Here is a 24,248-nt window from a genome sequence, read left to right as displayed (position 1 = left end):
ACTCGTGTGCTGAGGATCCTAGTAAAATGTTTGCCACATATACACGAGGACCTGAGCTTGACCCCAGCACTCACATAAAAATCTGGGTATGGTGGTATATGGTTATAATCCCAACATTTGGAATTGGAGACGGAAAATCCTCTGTGGCTCACTGGCTAACCAGCCATCCCAGCCAGTGAGAGATCCCATCTCAAAACCTAAGGTGGGCGGTCCTAAGGTGTGGCATCCAAGGGTGTTATCTGGCCTTAATATGCACTTGCATACCCATGCACCTGAGTACCCATAAATACCCATGCACCTGAGTACCCATAAACACCTGCACATAGCAACTACAGATACATACAGGCACATACATAAACATCCAAACAGAATAAGGCAAATCCTCAGAAACTAGACTCTTGCTTGTAATGGTCATGACGTCTTCACAGCGCTAACCCTGTTTAGTCTTCTTAGCTCCTTGTTGAGGAAGTGAGGGGAGGTCTAAATCATCTGCTATGTGGGTTTCTTAGAATCATATAGTTTGGTAGCAGTTAAGATGTTTCTAGAACACCTACAAGTTTCCCATGTCTTTGACTTAGACAACTGACCAGGGGCCACCACGATTCTTAGCTGTTTGACAGGTGTGCTTCTTCAGGGACCTATGGCTGTAGGGGGTCCCATATACCTCCAAGGCTGGGATGTCACAAGGACAAAGCAGAGTAGTCACAAGGGAGCTGACATGACGGGATTATAGTCTAGTCTGGTTAGTGGCTTCTTCCTTGAAGTCTGGATCTCCTTCCTTCTAGGGAACAGTTTTGTTCTGTATGTCAACTCAGTCCATTCAAGAACCTGACCCTCACTTTGATTCTCTTGGTAGAAAGAGAATGAAAAGGAGAGAAACAGGTGGTTGTGTTTATGTATTTAGTAGGTTCTGCCATGTGCTAGTCCTTGCAATAGGTACTAGTAGGAATATTAGAGCTGGTATCAAAGCAGGGAGATTTTAGATGCCCCCCTCTGCACAAAAAAATTAAACTGAAAATCAATTCTAATATACCTAAAATTTTCTTATACGTGTTTCCATTTTCTCCTTGGCAACACTTTCTTTTAAGCCTGCCGTTCTAATTTAAATCAAATCAACATTATCTGGTAAGGATGGCTTATTCAGAAGGCACAGTTTATAAGATACAATTGACTTGACCATGAAGGTTTGGAAAGCATACAGGATCTTTCCCACCAGATCTTCGTCTATCCAGAAATAAAGCCTTGGTATTTTATTGCAAGCAGTCATTACGTGGAAAATAATGCACAAATTATCAATGCATATTATGTCAACTTATTTTCTTGGGTTAGGGCCGTGAGTTCAAGGAAAGAATCACACTGACACTTGAAGTGTACAGGATGTACCGCACTGACAGACTCTCTGCTTGAATCATTTTTGTTCTCTGCTGGAAGATCATTTGCTATCGCCTCAGCACCCGGAGATGATTTGGACTGACTCATTGTAACTTGAACTTGCGTTTTTAGAGCCGTGAGAGTTTGTCCTTTCTCACTCTTTGACAGCGGTTGCACAGGCTGAGCAGAAGTAGGTATGTGCCAGACGCCAGTGCAGAGCTAGCCAGCCAGGCAGACCTTAGGGATCCACACCAGCCTTCCCTTTACCTTCCTTTCTCTGTGCTGGCTGAAGGTGAAAGTCAGCTTCTTGATTAACGATGCTGTGATCTCCTAACCACCTTTGGGTTATTGGTAACTTCCCTACTTGAAACGTTGGAGAAGTTAGAAATAAAAAAAAATCCCATCAGGATTGCTGGGACAAAGGGGTTTTGTGGAGTCATAGAAGCAAGTGATCATAATTTCCCCCAAATAAATAGTTAGATGTTAGGCCTTGAGGTAGTTTCATCACTGATGAACTCTGGCAATCCTATTTCTGCTGTTTTCTGTGGACTGTGTTTGGCGTGGTATTAAGGGTTTGGTACCCTTAATGTACTCTTTCTCTCTGCCCATTGCATTTGCCAAACGTGGTATCATTTTGGTCTTCATTTGTCTTGCATAGTGGAAAGTATTTGTGGTTTGTATGGTCTCCAGGTGGAAAAAGTCCATTTGATGACTTTACTGGCACAGCTCAGTACTTCAGCGACCTGGATCACTTGTCTGCCTCCTATGTGTATTTGACTTTAGAGTTTGTATTCTAGTGTCCAGAGCCCACTGATCTTAGGGCTGGAGTCCTAACTTAATTATTTACTATGTGATGTTCAACCAGATACTTAACCTCTCCCGGCATCTATTTTCTTATCTCTAGGATGGGGTATGGATAATACCTAGTTCCTCGTGTTTGGAAGACTAAATGTGGTAACCTGTATAAAGTGCATAGCTTAGTGTCTGCCCATAGTAAGATCTTTGTAAAGATTAGACATTATTGACCATACTTCCAGCTGACCACTATTTTCTCAGAAAGCGATGTTCAACACAATCTGAATAGGACACAGCGTAAGTCATGAACCAGACCATTGGCGTCATTGTCCACTGAGGCTTAATTGGGTTGTAATGAGCAGTAGGGTGGCTCTGACATTAGACTAAGATGATTCTCATTAACCTCTGACAATTAATTATAAGAGCCAAGAGTCAATTATTTAACCTCTTTTAAAATTCTGCTTCTTCATTCAAAAAGTGATTCATGATATTCGTAGTAGCTTCATCATATTTTGGGGGATCATGGGAATAAATAAGAAAGAAAAACGTTTAAGAACATCACTTTCACAGTCTCACAAAGTCCGTGTTTTCCCTGATACGTGAAATGTAGAGTACAAAGAAAGAAAAGTAAACAGAAGCCTATTGGGTATAAGGGAATGGAGCAGGGAGACTGGAAGGAGGAATAAACAAGGAGAATAGCACCCGTAGACTCAGGCACTGCTCAGACCTCACGGAGATTTTCTAAGTATAGTGGACAGTGGGTAAGGCAGAAACTCACAAATGGTTAAAGAAGAAAGAAGTGTCTGCGGAGAGCTCAGCCACAGTGGGAAACACACCACACCCCTGTCCCCCAAGGTTCAGGGACCACTGAGGAAGAGGGGATAGAGTGATTGTAAGAGTCAGGGGTCTGGGAGAATTGGAGCAAAACAATGTGTTCTGGGCACGGTAGGACCACTGCACTTGACCTCAGCAGCTATGGTTGCCAGCACAAGCCAAGCCAGTGGATATCCCAGTAGGGAGGGAGGGCAGCCTCTCGAGGCCCTACCCCTTCTGTAGCTGAGGAACTACTGATGATCCTGACTTCTGACAGAAGGAGGGTTAGTTAGTTTTTAAGGGTCTGGCCCCTGGTAGGTTGCTTAGGGTCCAGGGGATAATCCCATACCTGTGGGTATACGGGCAGCATGAATTGGAGTCAGTGGCTTTCTTTGGATGGACTTAGAAGAAGTTAAGTGGAGGAATGATTAATAAATTAATTAAAAAATTAAAGGTAGGACATTCAAAGGGTTTAATATGATCAAAGTGTATCACATATACAGAAATGTCTAAATTAATTGTTTTGTATGATTAACTACACAGTGAATTACTTTATATAATTTATATGCACACAAAGGACAGTGCTTGGCACAGACATTAGCTACTACTACTACAATGAGTGTCCCTCCTGCTAAGTACATGTTTGCTCCAGGAGAGATGAGCGCAGCCTGTTTCAAGTTAGATTGTCATGAAAAATTTTGGGAAATTTGGTAACTAGAAGTCTTGCCTTCATTTCTCACTTTCCCATTTCCTTGACTTTTTGTTTCTGCTGCCTCCATTCCCCCAAAGGTACCCTGGCACCGCCTAATCAAGATGTCACATCCAGCGACTTCAACATCTTATCTTTTAGAGGGCACACAACTTTCAGGGGTCAAGTGCTCTGACACTACCAGCTCTCAACAGAGGAAGAGGGGGTTCCGTGGATGCCCCAAAGTCGCCTTATGACAGACAGGAATTACCCACTTCTCTGCGTCATTTCTTTAACCGAGCAGCAGAGGCAAACGGGGTGGGAATCATAAAACTGAACGTGCGGTTGTGTGAGGCTTTCCCTGTCTTTTCTGACATCTGTGAACGTGCTGTTGTGTGAGGCTTTCCCTGTCTTTTCTGACATCTGTGAACGTGCTGTTGTGTGAGGCTTTCCCTGTCTTTTCTGACATCTGTGAACGTGCTGTTGTGTGAGGCTTTCCCTGTCTTCTCTGACATCTGCATCCTCTGCTCACAAACCTGGCTACAGAAAGGCCCTGGGCCAGCCAATACTTTAAGAGGGCTATTGTTTTCCTTGGTGTGGCTACGCTCTGTGTCCCTCCACCGCATGAAGACCCTGCTTCCTGGTGGATAATGTTTTCCCTTCCCCATGACTAGCCTTTCTGGAGCTGCGTTCCTGTTTCCCTGCTGGCTCACTTGTTTCTTTGGGCTCACTGCCTTGTTTGGCAGTTTTTAAGCAAATGCTCTGATCGATGCCAGGAGGTGAGAAGAAGGACCAAATGGACGCAATCACGGACAAACAGACTGGGTGATGGATGAGCCTTTTCCCCAGGGAGTTTGGGGCAGGAGCAGCCCCAACTGATGAGTTCTTCCAAAACTGAGTAATTCAGAAACAGTGCAGGGACAACCTTATCTCTCTCTCTCTCTCTCTCTCTCTCTCTCTCTCTCTCTCTCTCTCTCTCTCTCTCTCTGTCTCTGTCTCGTATTGATTAAAGAAAATGCTTAGCTTGTGGCATATCTAGCTAAACACAGCGACAGCCAAGATAGACTTGACCACGAACAGCCTAAATTGCTTTAGAAATAACAATTGAGGAGGCGCATGGAAGGAAGGAAGCAGTCTTTAAAAGGCCTCTATCCAAATATTTTCTTTCTTCTAAATCTTGAAAACACACAATATAACCATTTCTTATTCCAAATGATCTCACAATTATATATCGAGGAGAAATACCAAGTGCTTATTTTTATTTGATAGATGCTTCTTCTGGCTTGATTCATGCCCATGTTAGTCTCCCCAGGACTAAGAGACAGTGGAACAAAGCTGTATCCCAAGTGTTATGTTGGTATCAGAACAATTCCTGTGCAGAAGGGGGCTATACAACCTTCCTTATTCCCTCTCGCGGACGTCCTTGAGTCCTTGAGACGGATGTGAGCGGAGTTTTTCAGCCTTCATGCAAAACAACCATCTAAACATAACAGATGACATCAGCTTGGGCTTTTCAATTCCTGGATGGCAGCGGCATGTTAATCCCAGCCTTCATCCTGGATTTCATAAACTAAAACAAGAGAGGCTGGCAGGAGCTCAGCGCTGCCGCTGGGTTGAGGAAATTGATGACGGGGAAGCATGCGGGCAACGCAGTGTATAAAACTCATAAACCTGTAGGCAGAAGCTCAGCTACTACTTTGGACGGCTGCTTCCCGCCAGCAAAGACCGCGACGGCAGGGAGCTGAGCCCGAGCCAGCTGGGAGACATGAAGAGCCTCTTGCTGCTGACCACGCTCCTGGTACCTGTGCACCTGGCTATGGCCTGGAGCGCCAAGTACGCGGTGGATTGCCCAGATCAGTGCGACAACAGTGAGTGCAGAAGCAGCCTGCGTTGCAAGAGGACAGTGCTGGATGACTGCGGCTGCTGTCAGGTGTGCGCCGCGGGGCCCGGAGAAACCTGCTACCGTACAGTCTCAGGCATGGACGGCGTCAAGTGTGGTCCGGGGCTGAAATGTCACTTTTACAGTGAGGAGGATGATTTCGGCGACGAGTTTGGTATTTGCAAAGGTAAAGAACAACTCCTTGCTTCCCACTGTGCAGGGCTCCCTCAGGGTCATTTAGTCAGCTTGGGAGGTAAGTTCCTCCTTTTTCCTCCTCAACTACCAGGGAAGAAGGGCGGATGGATGCAGGAGGTATGCAAGAGAGGGAATTGTATCTGCAGGAAGGCTGGGCATACAGCTTGCAGGAATCACAGCAAGGGTTGCAGCATTCCACCCTGCATTTAGATTCGAGAAAGAAGGTTGCAGGGGTAGCCTGTGTGGTTTCCTTTTCTGGAAGGCTTTAGAAACTTGACAGGTAGTCTGTTCCAAATGGTGTAGGTGTCCTTTTCTCTGCGAGCCAATGATTACAGAGGTCCTCCTGAGATAACCTCGTGGAGTGGTTTCCAGCCCCAGATTTAACCAGCCTTTGATCTTGAAAGAGTTCGCAGGGAGGAGTGCCTCTCTCAAGCTTAACTATTTCTGGTGAACACCAAAGTACTTTATGGCGTATCGGTGGGCTTAAGTCAGTCTAAGAAATAACTCATGCTCTTGCAAGAGGGTCCCCTGAAGTATAAAATAAACCTAATTTTATTTGAAAAAAAATTTCACTTGGCCAGAAAATAGCAGATGTTGTAAGACAGGCAGAAATAATAAAAGTCTAGAAGCACATTTAAAAAATATCAAAAGACCAAAAATAAATAAATAAATAATAACGTGGCTATTTTATAGATAAAAAAGAAATTATGATTAAGACAGAAATCATAGCTAAATGGTACATTGATGTACCTGTAGAATTTATATCCAAACTTAGCCACTAAATTAATATTTTTGAATGTATAAAAGTAAGAGAAGTGGTTACTAAAAAATCTCCCGTACATAGATGCCATATGATCTCATCTCTATGTATTATTGTGATTAAAAGCAATGTACTGTAGAATTCTATCCAGTTGTATAATACAAAGAAGCTGCCCAAATCAGAAAAATATGTTCTGAGAAATTTCTAAGTAACTCATATTCTATATGTTCAATAAATCACATCTTTTCCTGAATGAAAATCATACAGAATTGAGGCAATCTCATCAATTTTCATTGTAGAAAATAGTTTATAAAGTCATCATCTTTTAGTCTGCAAAACCTTCCAGAAAGAAACTCTAGAAAAATTTGGAATTTTTTATTCTTTGGCTTATATTATTTTTGATTAAGACCGACAAGAGGCGGGCTGCCGAGGAAATATATTCTTTGGTGAACACACTTATACACATTTCTTTCAACTGAATAGGCTCTGAGTTTTCTGGAAATTACAGGGCTTATCTGCCAAGAAAACAGCACCTCACATAAGGAAATTAGGGAGGACGTGGTTAGCCCAGTCTTGCCTATGATATAACAAGCGTATGCAGGGGAACTGCTTTTCCTTTGGCATAAAAACACCTCTGTAAATGAGGTTATGAATGGACAGTGACCTCTGTGAGGCGGAGGTTAGTGAATTACGATGTTAGCAGTCTATTTTGAATTGCTCTTTCTGGCATCCTCTGCATTGCTGCAGAGTTCAGTTTTGAGCTGTTTTTTGCTCCTGGAAATAATAGAGTGTGTGGGTTCTTCTCTATTGCTGCAGGTGAATTCCAGATTTCGTTTGTTTGTTTGTTTGTTTAGCATTTAGATGTTTGGCCCCATGTGGCTGGCTAGCTATTGAGCAGCCAACTCTTATTTATAGAATGTTTACTATCTGACCAGCACATCGGGGGTTGCCCTGGACCTGGAGCTGGGAAGTTGGCTAAGGTTTTCATTTTCAGCATTGCTGAAGACAGTCACATCCTAACCCTGTGCTTTTCTGCCAGAAGAGTTTTTCAGATCTGTCTTAAGGACTTTTCTTTCCAGGGTAAGGAGGGTGTATAGCAGCAGAGCCTTCTATCCTTCGAGTGACAGGGGAAAGATATGTGCTGTTTCCTTAAAGACCTGTTTCATGCACATCCATCTTAACCATCCAAGGCACTGCTGAGGGCTAGACACTCCGTTCCTCACAGCCTGTCTTGATGCATGCATGATTGTACACTGGCAAGGACACCTCCATGCTGAAAGAAAACATCTTCTGCCAGGGGTTCCCAACCTTCCTAATGCTGCGACCCTTTAACACAGTTCTTAATACTGTGCTGACCCCAGCCTTAAAATTATTTTTGTTGCTACTTCATAACTATAATTTTGTTATTGTTATGAATCGCAATGTAAATATTTTTTGGAGCTAGAGGTTTGCCAGAGGGGGTCACGACCCACAGGTTGAGAACCAGTGTCCTACACGGATGCTCCTCAGTTAACCTTGTGAGGTACTGTTAGGCTGCAAACCCTGCTCTTTTAATAAGGGACAGAATTCTTTACTTCAGTGTAGCATTTCTTAGTCTAAGTATTAAACACTAAATCTCTGAAAGCTTCTGGGTTTTGGTATGTGTGCAAGCCCTCAGGTGTGTAAATCCCAAGGTTTCTTGCTCACGTAGCATCTTATCTTTTCAGGGAGCTTGATTAATGAATCCTTTTAACAGCTGGGGGAGTTAGTGAAGCCCTAGCGCTATCCTGAGAGAAAAGGAGCTTTGCTAAGTGTGGGAGCAGAGAGCTGGTTATTTTGTGGTCAGGTGGACTGACAAGCCTCTTAGCCCTTTAAAATGATGAACTGTCAACTGCCGTAGTTTAAAGAAACCCTCACACCTATCAAAACTCTTCGAGGAGTTAATACTTACGTGTCTTCTATGTCCCATCTTCACTGAGCTGTGACCAAAATAACCTGTGGGAATCTGTGTTATCTATGAAGAAAACAAAGAGACTTGTCCAAGGGCGGGGCTGCCAAGAAGACTCAGTGGGTAAAGGCACCTGCTGTCAATACTGAACACCCCAGGGGGAGCCCCATGACCCAACCAGCTCAGCAAGCTGTGCTCTGACTTTCACGCATGTGCTGCACAAATGCACACACATGCACACACACATGTCTGCACACACACACATGCACACACACATATACGCACATACACAGAGGGGCACACAAACACGTGAACTCACGAACACACATACAGTTGCACACACACATGCATGCATACGTGCCTGCACACACACACACACACACACACACACACACACACACATACACACGCATGCAACAAATAAAATAAGTAAAGAAAGAGAGGGAAGTATTGTTAAAAGCCTAGTATAAGGAGATTGGTTAGATGTAGCTAGCTGAAGTTTCGCATCAGGAGTTTAAGCCTGAAGCAGGTGTTATCTGGCCTTACTATGTGGTTTCCCATTTATGACTTTAACTTTCAAACCCTGGAGCTTTTGAGAAGTGATCTTCATTTATCAGTTAAAGTCGGGAGATTGATTCAAACCCTAAGGCTGTCACTCAGGGCTGGGAGGGTGAAGCCTATGCGTAACAAGCAGCAATCTCTTTAACCCCCTCTCTGCCCTCAGACTGTCCCTATGGCACTTTCGGGATGGAATGCAAAGAGACTTGCAATTGCCAGTCGGGCATATGTGACAGAGTGACCGGGAGGTGCCTGGAATTTCCCTTCTTCCAGTATGCAGCAGCCAAGTCGCCCAGCAGGACCGCCGCCTCTCACACAGGTAAGCGTGACCTCCCTGTAAAAACCAAGGAGTAGAAGAATACGATGTTTATCTGAAAGAACTTGTTTTTTTGTTTTGTTTTGTTTTCTTTGGGGGTGAGGAGGAGAGGATGGGTGGTCATTGAGTTTAGTTGCTGCTGCTGTTTTCAAGATAAATCTCACTGATAGTTCTGAGGATACTATAGTTTCTCATAGGGTTTACTACATCTTAATGAATTAACAAAAACAAATCTGTCATAAAAGAAACCAACTAAAATTTGTAAAGTTCTTGGAACTCTTTAGAGATCTTTTTTTATATACTCACTAGACAAAACTATTTCTCTCCCATGGAAAGAGAGCAGTGAGGGATTTGTTGGATCAGGTTTAAGAGCCACGATAAAAAGTACAGGCCACTCCTCCTCCCTTCCCTACCTCCCCTCCCCTCCTCCTTCATCAAATGGAAGCAATAAAATGGAATAATTGTGTTTTCATGGATTTTGAAGCTGATAAGAATTAATCCCCATGGTGAGATCCAGGGCACAATAAAACTGGAGCAAGGCTTGCATGCCGCTTGGCGGATCCGGGCTGTGCCACTGTGAGCTGCGCTCTGCTGTAAGATGGTTCTGTGCACGCATTTCTTTATAAATGGCCAAGCACACAGAACTCTATCAAGGTAAAAGCAACTCGTTTAACATGATCGTACCAAAAGAAATCAATATGTAAAATAGCAGCTGTCATTAGAGCTTCTGTTACACATTACAAAATTGTTAAAAGAATAGATTTAAAATATGAAAAACAGTGAGTATGTGAGGTGATGGACATGTTAATTAGCTTAATTTAATCATTTGGCAATCAAATTATATCCATACATATGGATATATATGTAATTACACTCATAAGTATATATATAAAATGATTAAAAATTAAGTAATTAGAAACCCCCGCACTCACTCTTGGAAGAGGAGAGGTAGCTCAGTGGTGAACAGACTGCATTGCTCTTTCGGAGGTCCTGAGTTCGATCTCCAGCACCCACATCAGACAGTTCATAACCACCTGTAACTCCAGCTCCGGAGGGATCTCTTGTTTCTGCAGACAAAATCCTCACATAAGCCTCTGTCCATAGCTAAAAATAAAATTGTGAAAGCAAGGTTGTGGCTTTACAGAGTTATAAGAGGTCATTTGGAGAAAAGAAAAAACTTCACTCTTAAAACCACAAAATTTAGCCACAACAGCTAATATCAATAAACTATACTTCCTCCAGACAGAAAATAGATTTTATTTGGGTTATGTTTCTGGTCCTCTGCCCTTGAAATTAATTAAAGTGTGAAATTCAGGAAATGTTCTTCTGTTACCCTCTTCCAAGATTGTGCTTTTAAGTCAATTGGTAGTTTTAAGTATAACACTGGTCTTATATGCTAACTCTTATTAAATGAATATCTTCACAAACAATCTGCAGACTGAGACAACAGTTTAAATCACGTGATTTATCTTTGACAAAACAGGAAGCTGTAGCTTAAGACTTGAGTATCTGTTTTTGTGATTTTCACGTAACTTTTGAGGACAAATCCGCTAGGATCCCCATCGTATCTAGTATTGTGGAAGCACAGCTTCCATCTCGTGCCAAACATCTTTCAAGTAGCCCAGGATCCTGGTGCCCCTCTCCCTCACATTCTCCCAGGTCCTGGAAACTATCCATGGGCACCACCAAGCTGTCTCTCCGATCTGGAAATGCTTCGAAGGAGCTGTTCACAGAACAGATTTGAGATCTATTTTCTCCGCTTACCTAGCCACCTCAAGCATTTTTAGCTTCTTTTTATCTTTTCTTTTTCTTTATAAAAATTAAGTCAGATGCTGACTTCTAGGCTACTAGACTTATAAAGTCTTATAAAAGTACTCTATTACAGGTTGGTCATTATATATTACGCTACACACACACAAAGTATTTCCAATTAAAACTGGGTATTGAGAGTTTGCTTAGAAATGTAAAAAAAAAAATCCAGTTGGTTTCCTTTCTTTTGGCATCCATGATATTTAAAAGACTTTTACTCAAGGAATCCTAGTCAAACTCAAGTTCAAGAGGGGCTAAAGATGTCTGAAAAATATAGACTGGCTGCCCTGTTTGGCTGTGCCTTGCCTAAATGGGATTTGCCTCTCTTTGTGCTAGAGTTCACAGGGAAGAACGTGGCTATTCATTTCTACAGTAGGCGTCCATCACAGCACAGCACAAACCCGTCTGAGCCCACCCTTTGAGAACGGATGGCTTGACTCTCGGGTCCCCCATCATAGGTTCTCCCATTGCACGATGTCTTCTTCAGCTTGCTACTTGCTGATTTGTCTGTAGTCATCTTGGCAGGTGGTCTTCCTGATCTTACTTGTCTCCGTTGAAAATTTTTATTCTTTTTTTGCAGTCAGTGTCCAAGAACTGAAATTCATGAGTCCCATTTTTTTTAAAGTGAGCTGGGTGAGGCATGAGAATGCCCAGTAACCATTTATCTGCCAAGTCACAACTAATCTTGTGCCATTCTATTTCAGGATGTACTCTTAGAAGCAGATTCTAAATCTTATAAACCTTTCTTGTATGAAAAGCAGGAAGGATAGCTGCCTTCAGACTATACCAAAAAAAATAATTCTTTTTGTTAATGCCAGTGAATATAAAAATCTTTTAAAGAGATTGATTCTTGCAGCAACTGATCACTCACTGGGATCACTGGGATGTGTGTTAAGTATTTATTGTGTTCCTAGAATTGCTGTCCATGCTAGGGATACAGGTGAGCAAGGGGAAGAAGCAACAAATGAAAGAAAGTCCTGCTTTTATTAAGCTGGGATTCCAGTAACAGAGTGAGATGATGTTGGGGAGAGGGCAGCTACACATACGCACCAGAAGATGATGGTGTTATATAGAGAGAATATTACCAAGGTGTCGTCTTCGCTGAAAGAGCGGTTCCGGGCCATTCAGTAGAGTTAGCAGAGAACTTGGAATCAAAGATTTATTTTAAATTCCATTAAAAGACAAAAAGCAAAATAAAAGAACCCCATGCTTGATCTTTGACTTACGGACATTTGGACACAATTCACCGGTGTGCCTTCTGATTGCAGAGCGTGATGCGGCGTCTGGAGACGGCAATGCGGTGAGAGAGGAGATTGCTGAAGGGAACGCTGCTCGGCCCTCGGTAATGAAATGGTTAAAGCCGCGCTGATCCTGCCTGAGATTTGCTAAGAGAAGGCTCCACTTCAGTGACCAAGGCTCATCCACCATTTTAAGAGCTGTCTAGAGCATGGACTATGGACATGTAATTTATGGAGATCAAGTGTGTTTCAGAAAGGATCCAGAAAAAAAATATAGGCAATATACAACCTATAAAACACGTATGACTGAACACTTTTAGATATTGTTAAATATTTAAATGTATATAGATCTTTTAAATGCGTGTGTGTATGTGTGTGTGTGTGTGTGTGCATGTGTGTATGTGTGTGTGGTACCACCAAGGAACTAAACATGCAATTGAGGTGGTCTAAATAATAAGTAAAAGCTGGAGAATCCGTGGGCCCTTTGGCTTGGGTGTTCATTCTTGTTGAGATACACGTTGAAGAGAGAGTTAGGAGTGAGAGAGAATGAAGGTGGTAGTGAAAGTAGGGGGTTATACCATTTGGCTCTTCCTTGTGGTAGCTCAAAATTTTTCATTTCGTTTTAATCTGGGGAAACAAAACCAGAAAAGCCTTAAAGGAAGTGAGATACTGGAAGCTCCTGGGAGCCTGAGCAACTGCCTTGAATGGAAATACCATCATTATAGGACCTGCACCTGAAGAGAGTGGGGTGGGGCAGGCAAAGGATGAATATGTACTCCCACTTCTGGGTTAGTCATTGTGGGCCTTTAGAGATCTAGGAAGTAGTTTGCCTCCTGGGGGATAGAACAAGGTGGAGGTGAATATTTATGTATTTTTCTAAGCAAATCTGTTAGTTTAAATATTTAAACTAACCCATATTTCCCCCATATGTTAAGGAAATTACACTAACGTTGTTTGTTTAAAATGATTAGGAAAAAACGTGTATAACATATATGGTTCTCAAACATCCATATATGGAAAATTTGTTATTGGTGATTACATTGATATTAATAAACATGCAGTTACTGTAGGCTTATAAAATGTTGAAAAATGAAAAACTAATTTTTCTTTGGTGAAATTTAGATTTATATCAGAAAATAAATTTTTAGATAAGTTGGGAAAGGAGAGTTACTTTTCACCAGGAAACATATTGATTTAAGATATTGTTTATTCATTTTTTTTTATCCTTTTAAACTTGGTAGATGACTGGAACTGGAATTACACATGGGAGGACCTTAGCACAAAAAGGACTGTTGTACTAAGCGATGCGGGGAAATATTTGTAAAAGTATTTTATTTAGAGTGAAGAACTTATTTAAGACTTATTTCATTATTTACTTATATTTTATTCTTGAAGTTTGCCAACAGAGTTGTGAATGTATAAAAGATCTCTGAATGTAAACAGAATCAGTTGTTAGGGTTTTTTGGTTTGTTGAAAAACAATTTATTATTGTTTAATAAAAATGCCACAGTTGTTCCAATTGACTGGTTTCCTTTCAAATTTTACTCAGCCAATTGGAGAGTTAGTTCACATTAAAGGACAGGTGTGTTTCTCCTACCAACAATGGGGGGGGGGGAACAGAACATTTCTGTCTTTGCTTCCTGTTTCCCTGTGCTCAGACTATGACCCTCCTGAAACGTGGGTCCCTGTGTATGTGTCCATTTTGCTGAATTTTTGTTTCCTCCTCCTCCTCTCCTCCTCTTCTCCTTCTTCTTCTTCTTCCTTTTCCTTCTCCTCTTCCTCCTCCTCCTTCCTCTTTTCCTTCTACTTCTTTCCTCCTCCTACCCCCTCCTCTTTTTCCTCTTCTTCCTTCTCCTCCTCCTACCCCCTCCTCCTTTCCCTTTTCCTTCTTCTTCTTTCCTTCTCCTCCCTCTCCTCCTCCTCTTCCTTCTCTTTCTTTTTCAACTTCTCTCTGTTTCTGACTTTGTCTCTGTATCTCTTTCTATTGAAAAGCAAACCCCACATTTTGGTATGTTCTGCTAGGTGTGGAGTTAGGCTTAGGACGGTAGAATCTTGATTGCTATGCGGGGGCTCCTTCACTGTCACTCAGATACCAACCTCAGCACCTATTTTATTTTGTTTTCTATTCCTTCTTTGAAGGTAAAAAAAAAAATTCCACGAAACAGCCGTTATTCTCAATTCCAGGTTCTCTAAGGAAATCCCAAATAATTGTCTCCCTTGGCTCTTAACTGCCTGAAGGTTACAGATCTGCTGATATCAACCCATTTCCGCTTCTCTCAGTTCATTCATCTGCTTGTGTTCTTACTCATAATCAACGCTAGCATTTTATTCTCATTGATTTCCTAGCAGTTTTGAAAGGAGATGTACCTTTTAAGATGAAGACAAAGACAGATCTTTTAGTACCCCTGGAAGAAGAGAGAAACCTCTGCATGGAAGAGTACCACACCCCAAAATGGCACATGTGACTCAATTTGTGGACAAGTTGCAGAAGCATTTGAAGCAAATTGATACAATAGTAGGGAAATAATGCCCGTATATTTTTAAAATCCAGTTTGTTTGAGTTTTTTAAGTAGTAGAAACTAGGTGTAAATTAGATAGAATGTTACATTTAAAAAGAGTATTTAGCTGGGCAAAGGTGGTGCACGCCTTCAATCCCAGCACTTGGAAGGCAGAGGCAGGTGGATCTCTGTGAGTTCGAGGCCAGCCTGTTCTGCAGAACTAGTGTCAGGACAGACTCCAAAGAAACCTGACTCAAAACAAACAAAAAACAACAACAAAACAAAAGACAAAAAAACAAAACAAAACAAACAAAAAAGTGGGTATTTATATTCTTACTAAGTTTCAGTAAAAACCACTGAAAATCGTACTGTCATCCATGCCAACAGAGTTTCACTGAGGGGGTAAAGTGGCTCAGGTTTCTCTTTGATTTGAAATCTAAGCCCCCAGTTCAGAGGGATAAATGATAGGTGTGGGAAAAGATCAATGGTAGATGGACAAATGAAAGCCTGGAAGGATGGGTTGAGTGGAGGGGTGGCTGCATGGGTAGGTGGATGGATTTGAGGATCATCCTACCTACTGTTCCTCCTAGGGCAGGATCGTTTAAGAGGACCTCCCCTCGTTCATCGTTAGCGTCAGGCCTCCTGAGAGCTTTCCACTTTGCCTATTGGTGTGCAATGTGACTGCAAAAACTAGAAGCCTAAGAAACATCGGTGAACTGGATGGACATGAAGGGTATCTGTGACAGCAGCGATAAAACCACACATGCACACACACACAGACATGCACACACACACACATACAGAGACATGTATGTAGTAATATGGAGCGGCGGCGGGGCTGTGTCCCCAACACCTTAGCCGCCTGCTCGGCTAGCTTATGCCCCGAAATAATTACACGGACACTGTATTCTTTTAATCACTGCTTGGCCCTTTAGCTCTAGCCCTTACTGGCTAATTCTGATATCCCGATCAACCCATCTCTAATAATCTGTGAGCACTGGTCTTACCGGGAAGATTCTAGCCTAAGTCCATCCTGGGTCGGAGCTGGGAGCATGGCATCCCTCTGAGGCGTCTGCTCCCTAGCGGAGAGCTGTGGAGTCTGAGCTCACTTCCTCTTCCTCCCAGCGTTCTGTTCTGTTTACTCCTCCCACCTATCTTCTAACCAATGAGGGCCAAGCAGTTTCTTTTTATTTAACCAATGACCTTCCTCCATCACATGTACACACACACAGACATGCACACACACACATACAGAGACATGTACACACACAGACATGCACACACACGCACACACACACACGCACACACGCACACACACAGACAAGCACACACACACATACAGAGACATGTATACACACACAGACATGCACACACACACATACAGAGACATGTACACACACAGACATGCACACACACGCACACACACACAGACATGCACACACACGCACATACAGAGACATGTACACACAGAGACATGCACACACACACACACGCACACACACACACACACACACACACACTGAAACATCACTAAGCAAGCAATAATTGTAGGACAGCTTTGCTGTAGCCTGACTCAACCGTCATGTCTTATAAAAGGCAATTTGGAAGGGCTCTTCTGTTTCCACCCTGTTTCATTCTTCCGTTTACATGGTTATTTAGATAGAGGTAGAGGATCCGCAAATGCAATGCGAACCGAAATACTTGGGGATTCTGTAAGGACAGGTTGGAGAACATAAAAGGAGAACAGAGGTGGATGATGTGGAGACTCGGGAAGGTATAAGATAATGTGTTCTTATGGATGGAAAGAAAGACGTTGAAGAAGTCATGTTATGTGTTCACTCAGAGACACAGCTGAGCAGAAATGTCTCAGGTGTTTATGGAGGGGAGGGGATGGGGGCCTATCTGAATGGTGTGAAAACCGCATGACAGATGGGTGCTTTTTCCAGAAGGCTGTCTGGGAAGGTCAGAAGGCAATAACCTACTACAGGACAGAAGTTTTAGTGAGTTAGTTTGTTTCTTTCTATCCTACCTGTTCAGTAACAGAGAGCTGACATCCTCCGGACAGGATTAGTGATGAGGAGTAATGACAAAGATAGGCACCAACTTCCCAGTGAGCTCTGGAAGGCAGGAGATCAGGGCGTGGTCATTTCAGTGATATGACTCAGTGGAGTTTGCAGAAGAGCTCTGTTGTAGACCTGGGTAGGTGGTCTACAACTGAAATCACAGCACCTAGAAGGCTCAGTCAGGAGGGCTGTCATGAGTCTGAGGTTCATTGAGGTTCATGTGTGCTACATAGTAACAGTATCTCAAGCAAGCAAGCAAATAAGCAAAAACTACCATGGAACCTTCATCTGGCAATGGATGGAGATAGAGACAGAGACTCACATTGGAGCACCGGACTGAGCTCCCAAGGTCCAAATGAGGAGCAGAAGGAGGGAGAACATGAGCAAGGAAGTCAGGACCGCGAGGGGTGCACCCACCCACTGAGACAATGGGGCTGATCTGTTGGGAGCACACCAAGGCCAGCTGGACTGGGACTGAAAAAGCATGGGATAAAACCGGACTTTCTGAACATGACAGACAATGAGGGCTACTGAGAAGCCGAGGACAATGGCACTGGGTTTTGACCCTACTGCATGTACTGGCTTTGTGGGAGCCTAGCCTGTTTGGATGCTCACCTTGCTAGACCTGGATGGAGGGGGGAGGACCTTGGACTTCCCACAAGGCAGGGAACCCTGACTGCTCTTCAGACTGGAGAACTGGAGTGGGAGGGGGAGAGGAGTAGGGGCAGGGGGAGAGAAATGGGAGGGGGGAGGAAGTGGAAATTTTTTCAATAATTAAAAAAAAGCAAAAAACTAAGAAGCCAAAGAGTGTTGTTGTATATTCATTGTCAAAGTTCAAGTCACCATGCCATACCTAATTTTTGTGCAGAAATATATGCATGGATTATTCAAGGGATCAGTGATGTTTATTCTTTGTACCTTTATGTACTTTATAAAAAAAATTCTAGAGGTAGGTTCTTGTTTTTAATTTGGAAAAAGAATAAGATAATTTCTATTTTTGATTATTAAGAATATGATCCTTCATGAGTTTTGAGATGTGTTTTTATCACCTGGACACTCAACTGTGAAAGTTGGATCCAAGTGAGTGTAGCTCTCTGCTGGAGCAGATATTGTCTCACCAGAAGCAGGCTTGGGAATCTACAGAAAGCACAAATAAAGGTCTTTGGAGCAAAGTGAACTTTTAAAATGACAATTCGCTTCTGCACCTATGCTATCTGCTTCAAGCAGGTGGCTCAGGCCACCAGGGTTTAACAAACCATTTCCTGACACCTGGGGAGCTGGTAAATATTTCCTGTTTTTGTTGTGTCTAGAGAAAACAGGAATTAACAACTTGGAAGTGCCCATCAAACACTCATTGTGGATGACCTCTACATGGGCAGTTTTCAGAGCGAAACACCCATTCTCTTAAAATCTACCCGAATGATGTCTCTTCAGAGAAAGGCCACTGTTAGAATAATCTGACCATTGAACTGGCAGGTGGAAGAGAAGGTCTATCAGAAAGGGCAGTGGCACCTAGCAATGTGTGGAATCTAGCTAGAAACCTGCCTTAGTGTGACTGATGAAGGAGCCCTGAGCATCCTGCCTGGGGTGCTGAGCTAACCGCATAGTTAGTTAGCATGTCTTAAAAAGACAATTACCACCTCAGTGTTGTGCAGGAGGACCAGAGCCTGGAAGTTCTGCATCAGAGAGAGTCAGGGTGAATCCACCCTGTTACTTGGAAACTACTGACCTCAGGTTAGCTGCTCAACCTTCCTTCTCCTCCATGTCCTCTATGTGTAGTGTGGGCAATGGCTTATATCAGTGTTGCAATAACCTCTCTACATACTCTATAGAGCCTGTGGACTCCCTCCACTGTGCCTGCCCTATATCGAACTTCCCAATACTTGATGGGCGTTTGTGTTATTATCAAAATGAATCCCATTATTTCTTTTAGGTTTCATTTATTCATTATTGCAAGACTGAAACATTTAATGTATCTTACATATTCCTTTTTCAGTGAACAGAAACTGACTTTGGGACAAAATTAAAGCCGTCCATTAAAGGTTAAGAGCTCCGAGTTGAAATCCAGTGAGCATCATTAGAAACTCTCACAATGCTGCAAACAAGTGACTATTTTTAAAGACAAATAATAGTGTTTTATTTAGAGTGCCAAACAATTATTAGCATATGACTCTGAAAACAAACCTCCAAAAAAGGTACAATGCTTCACGGGAATGCGAGGGAGCCCTGCAGATGCGGCACAGGTCCCTGCGGGTTATTTTTAGTTTTCTATTCCTGCCTTTTATTTCAGGACTTGGCTGGCTTCCTCTGTAGCTTCCCCTTAGCTTATTCAGAGGATTCTTCCTTATATAATGCATTTCGAGCTCCGGGTAGAAAAGTCCCAGCTCTTAGAGGAAACGGAGGAATGCCGGCCGGCCGGTTCAGGAACTCCTGCCGCTCTTGGCAACAGTGAAGTTCTTGGTTTGAAAACACCGTAGGAACTCTCTCACCTTGCTTTACTTTCTAGTTATTTAATACACCCAGACCTACCGAGTGGGTCCGAGGGCAGATGGTAGACACCGTAAGCCACTTTCTGATTTCCTTTTTCATGACTAAAAGGAGGGATTTGAAAACGAGCCTTTTTCCCCGTCGCTTTATATAAACACAGTGGCAATTCTAATAACGAGAGTCTGGTGAGTCTGAAACTATTTAATCCTCTTTCTGTGAGTCAGGCGACCTCAGCGGAGGAGCGGAGGAGCGGCGTTCGCTGTGCGCCCAAGAGTCACTGCGTGTTGGTGTAATCAGTGTGGGTCCCTACAGAGACACTGAGGAGGTGCGACAAACCAAATGGAAATCGAGAGAATGCAATGTCATGTCTAGTCTCTTTTTACAATTCTTTGGTTGCAAATGAAAAGGAAGACAAGGAGGAGAAGAAAGAAAAGAAGGCAGGAAGGAAGGAGGGAAGAAAGAAAGAAAAGAGAAGAAGGAAAACACTGACTTCTACTAACTTTAACAAAAATGTAATTTATTGGTAGGGTGTGGGATATCTCATAAAATGGAAAAGCCCACCTGCTGAAGATGCTGGTTTGGAAAATTAGGGTTGCGGGGAAGGTGAGGGACAGGTGGCACCCACCCTCACTGAATGCTGCCAGTCAGGGTTCCACAACTACTCAGGGTCCCCAGCCTTTCTTATACTCCCTGAGAAGGTAGCTTCAAGTGACCCATTTTAGTGACCAGCTTAACTGTGACAAATATTCTTCCCTGTAGGTAAACTTCGGTTTGGGATGTGTCCAGTTTCGGCTGCATTGTGTTTTGTGGACATGATGCTTTTGTTTGAATTTATTGGTTGCAAAGGACAGAGACCCACCTCCAAACACAGTGGTTACAGATGGATGGATAGGAAGGTATTATACAGATACAGAAAAGTGGGAATTACTCTCAGTCCTGCTTGTCAACTAAAAAAAAGGGGGGGGGGTTGGAGGAAGGTTAAATTAGGATGGTTATAATGCCTTTCCTAAAAGATTTCAGTGAAGGAAATGGGGGCCTAGGGTGTGTCTCTCACTAGCAGTAACTCTGAAACCCCAAATTCAGGACAAATGCGAACTTTTAGGCTTGCCTCCATAACGTTTTCCTACTTGGTGGTGAAAACAGGTGGGAAAAGTGAGTCTTGAGGTTTTCCTCCATCCATGTGCGTGTTTTTCCCTGACTACATGCACAGCTGCCCCCCTCGGTGCTCTGTGTGTTTAAGTGAGGAGGGAAAAACATGAGGCATAACCCCATTTCCCGGGGAAGAACCTGGGTCAGGGTATCAGGCAAATCTTCCCCGCCCATGCTGTTTGTTGGCCACGGCTCTGGAATGCTGCAGCTAGGGGACTCTTCTTGCGGAAGGTTTTATTTGTGGCTTTTGGAATGACACACCTTCAGCGCGAAGATGGGAACTCATTATGTTGTGGGAAAAGTTTTTTCCCTTGATGACTCGAAAACATGGGCTTGTTATTCTGAAAAAGCGGAGCACATCCTCATTCCACACAAACAATGTGAGCCAGGCCTGGAGCCGGGCCAAGGTTTTCTATGAATAGAACAGAGAGGAGAGCCTCCGACCCGCTTCCCATTTGCAAAGGAATCCTGGAAGCCATAGCCCAGGAAAGGAAATGCCATACCTGCCCTTAGGAAGTGGGGACAGAGATTCTCTGCTGTCCTCCAGCACACTGCTGGACCAGACTTCTTGTTTAGCCTAGCAAGGGAGCCACGTGTCGGGGGTGACGTTGGCACCTGCCGTCAGAGACACATCAGCCTGTCAATTATTCCTGCAGAAGATGGATTTCTAGGGAATATGTTCAGGTCATGAGTGTCTAAATGTTACAGAAACAAGATGGTCATCTGGTTTCGGCTTCATCGTGTTTTGTGGACGTGATGCTTTTGTTTGAATTTATTGGTTGCAAAGAACAGAGACCCGCCTAAGAACACAGAGGTTACAGATGGATGGATGGATTATTATAAAGATACAGAAAGTTGGGAAGCTGCAGCGGACTCACTGGGAACTAAGGAGTTGCCACTCCTCTCCCTTTCTGCAGCCCAGAGACTCTGTTACCTCCTTTATATCTGGTTCCCCCTCCTGCCTATCCATGGAGTTCTGTTTAACAAATAATTGCAATAATAATAGGGTTTGGAATATAACTCAGTTTGTTTGCCTAGAATACATGAGGTCTTGGGTTTTTAATCCTTAACACCACAAAATTAAAGTAATAGCAATAAATAGTACTACGAATTAGATATTACATAAATAATAATTCCATATTACTAATTACATACTGCTCACAGTATAGCTAATGATTATTGTGGTTTTGATATGCACATGATCTAACGTCTGAAGGCAGGTTCTGTCTTTTTACCCAATTTTTTCAGATGGGTATTGTAGGGACTACAGATGTGAGCCTGTTCTACCTTGACTGGAGGTCAGAGAACTAGAGCTTGGTTTTCTTCCAAAGTTGTTGACAACAGGTGTGGCTACAAACAAGAGATGCTGACTTAGGGTGTGGTTAATTAGTGTTCTGGGTATAAAGGTGGATCCTCTCCACCTGGACCAAAGGTCGGAGAATTAAAGTCTATCCCTTATATCATGTTAATGAAGTCTGTGGCCTCCCCCTTCCCTTCTGGAGTGAAGTAAATAAGCACGTGGAAGATGAATGCAGACAGAACCAGTGTTCATGGACTTTCCCTCCCGATGCTGTGCTGTGTTTCTGCCTATGACTTTGAGAGGCTTCTTCTCTCCGGCTTCACTTAGTGCCTCATTCCAAAAGTCATTCCCTTCTGAGCGTGCATAACTTCTTAAAAGTTTCAGACTTCCAGCAGGAGTCCATTGGCTGTTTCATGAATGAGTAGTTTCTGAGTGTGTGAGTATATTTTGAGAGATAAACCTCTGCTTGTTCACAGAAACAAATTTATCTTTTGAAAAAGGAGCCCAGTGCCACAGCCTTTTCTGTGGATTCGACTGGTTTGACCTATAAAATTTCAGTTTATGATGCTACAAAAGTAGTATCCATTTGTAACCGCCCAGCGGGTCAGTTAGTCTAGGGTTTAACCAGCTTGGCAGGTCAGTTATTCCAGGGTCCCGAAGAGGCGCTATCTGAAAAAGACATGGGCAAGAGAGAGGAACGAGGCCAAGCAAAATTCTCTTGTCAAAGCCTCCATTTATTAGCATAATGGCAGCAGCTTATATAGCCCCTGGATGAGGAATTTGGGTTGGGATGGGGGCAGGGGCATGGCCAGGGCAGGAAGGGATCTTGCAGAGATGGTCCGAGCCAGTCACGAGGTCATGAGTCGTCAGTCAGGAGGTCACGATAGGTCAGAAGGTCACGAGTAGACACACCTAGTTCTCTATGCAAGCAGAATCGTTCCTTTTGTGATTCCAACCACAAACAGTTTTCTAGATAGTTGGAATGTGGGGCAGGTTCCGCTAATAGATAGCTCTCAAGATAGTTGGGTGTTTGGTGGGCTCCGCCAACAAACAGTTCTCAATACAGTTGGGGTGTGGGGCTCTCTGCAAACATCCCCAGGACAATGGTCCCTGCAATAATACTTTTTGGGGGAAATGGCTCCTGACATCCGTTCAGTAGAAACTGCCTTTTGAGTGTCAGTTTTCAATCTTTTTTTTCTTTTTAGTCTAGCAAAAATGATAATCATTCCCTGTGATGTGGGAGTGAGCTGGACTTTCTGGTCGTGGAGAGAAGTGACTGGCACTTTATGGTGCACTGTGTTGCTAGGCTATGATGTTGTTAGGTAAGTGAGATATAGTAAATCCATTCCCAGTTTAATGATATTCTCAATTTAGAATGGATTTCCTTGAGATGCAATGCCACTCAAAGGAGAGGGGTGTCTGGATTGACTCACACAACAGAGGTGAATCCAGCTGGCCTCAGTTTGGCTGAGTCCAGATGCTGCAACACCTGGTTAGGATCTTCTACTTCCTAGGACCAGGTGAGTCAGGGGAGACATCTAATAACCACAGAGCTCTTCTGATTGCTGCAGGAGAAAAGCCCAGGGACGTGCTGGGTTTGGGGAGTCTCAGTGCTTTTAGTCCTAATGACCCAAGCCTGCCCAGATCTGCTGTCCCTGGTCCGAGGGAGCACACGTGCATACAGCACTGATGAATTTGGATGTTACAGCAGTGGCCAGCAGGAATGTCTCCCATGTGAGAGTATCAGAGTGCACAAATGTGCAGGGACACACCAGCCATCGGCATGGTCACATAGACAAGTTCTAGGAATGTGAACATCCAACGTTGATAGGATGACAATACTTAGGTACCAAGAGACACGACTCCACTTGGTACGACTAACTAGTGATACGAACTGGGCATCTCAGTCCATCTTTTAGTTTCCTCTTTTGTAGCTGGCCTGTAAGGCTCAGCCCAATATCCTATCGTTTCATCGTGTAGGTCTTAAATTATATTTTATTCACCAGAACTGTAAGGATTATATCATGAATGGGATTGGCAGTCGGAGCCTGAGTCCAGGGAGGATGCTGAGGTCAAGGGGTAAATTCATGGCTTCCTATAAAACACAATGACATGTAAGTAATACAGAGGGCAAGAGAAATGCCCTTTGATCTTATATTGTTCTTGCTGACACCGTAACTGAAACTTTAGCATGGTTAATGGTTTCAATTCTTCTCTTCAGTCGAAGTTCTCAGTTATCTCCCACTAAGCTTGCCCACCTCTCTCTACAGTCACCATTATGCTTGCCCATGTCTCTCACCTGCCCGCTGGTTTATGGCCAGTTGTGATCCCCTTAACTCGTATCATTTGCCAAAGTAACTCTTGTTCTTCCGATTTTAGTTCAGCTGTTCCTTTGAAGACAT

The 24,248-nt window shown here is 43.3% G+C and overlaps 1 protein-coding gene across 1 annotated transcript; it reads left to right on the top strand.

Moving 5' to 3' along the window:
• The first annotated feature begins 5,258 nt into the window (after positions 1-5,258).
• Positions 5,259-13,849, top strand: Esm1 (endothelial cell specific molecule 1). Its single transcript, XM_075977818.1, has 3 exons — positions 5,259-5,733; positions 9,153-9,305; positions 12,380-13,849. Exons 1-3 carry the CDS (start codon positions 5,433-5,435, stop codon positions 12,478-12,480), a joined length of 555 nt encoding a protein of 184 aa, XP_075833933.1. The 5' UTR covers positions 5,259-5,432; the 3' UTR covers positions 12,481-13,849.
• The last annotated feature ends 10,399 nt before the right edge of the window (positions 13,850-24,248 follow it).

The sequence above is a fragment of the Microtus pennsylvanicus genome, chromosome 6 (assembly GCF_037038515.1).
Source record: "Microtus pennsylvanicus isolate mMicPen1 chromosome 6, mMicPen1.hap1, whole genome shotgun sequence".
Taxonomy (NCBI): Eukaryota; Metazoa; Chordata; class Mammalia; order Rodentia; family Cricetidae; genus Microtus; species Microtus pennsylvanicus.
Note: the sequence above shows the minus strand (reverse complement) of the source record. Positions and strands in the feature narration are given on the sequence as shown.

Bases quoted from the DNA above. Each gene is read 5' to 3' on its own strand.
- Esm1 (XM_075977818.1), top strand. From the start codon at position 5,433: ATGAAGAGCCTCTTGCTGCTGACCACGCTCCTGGTACCTGTGCACCTG. The intron at 5,734-9,152 runs GTAAAGAACAAC...CTCTGCCCTCAG, and splicing joins CGAGTTTGGTATTTGCAAAG to ACTGTCCCTATGGCACTTTC. The intron at 9,306-12,379 runs GTAAGCGTGACC...TTCTGATTGCAG, and splicing joins GACCGCCGCCTCTCACACAG to AGCGTGATGCGGCGTCTGGA.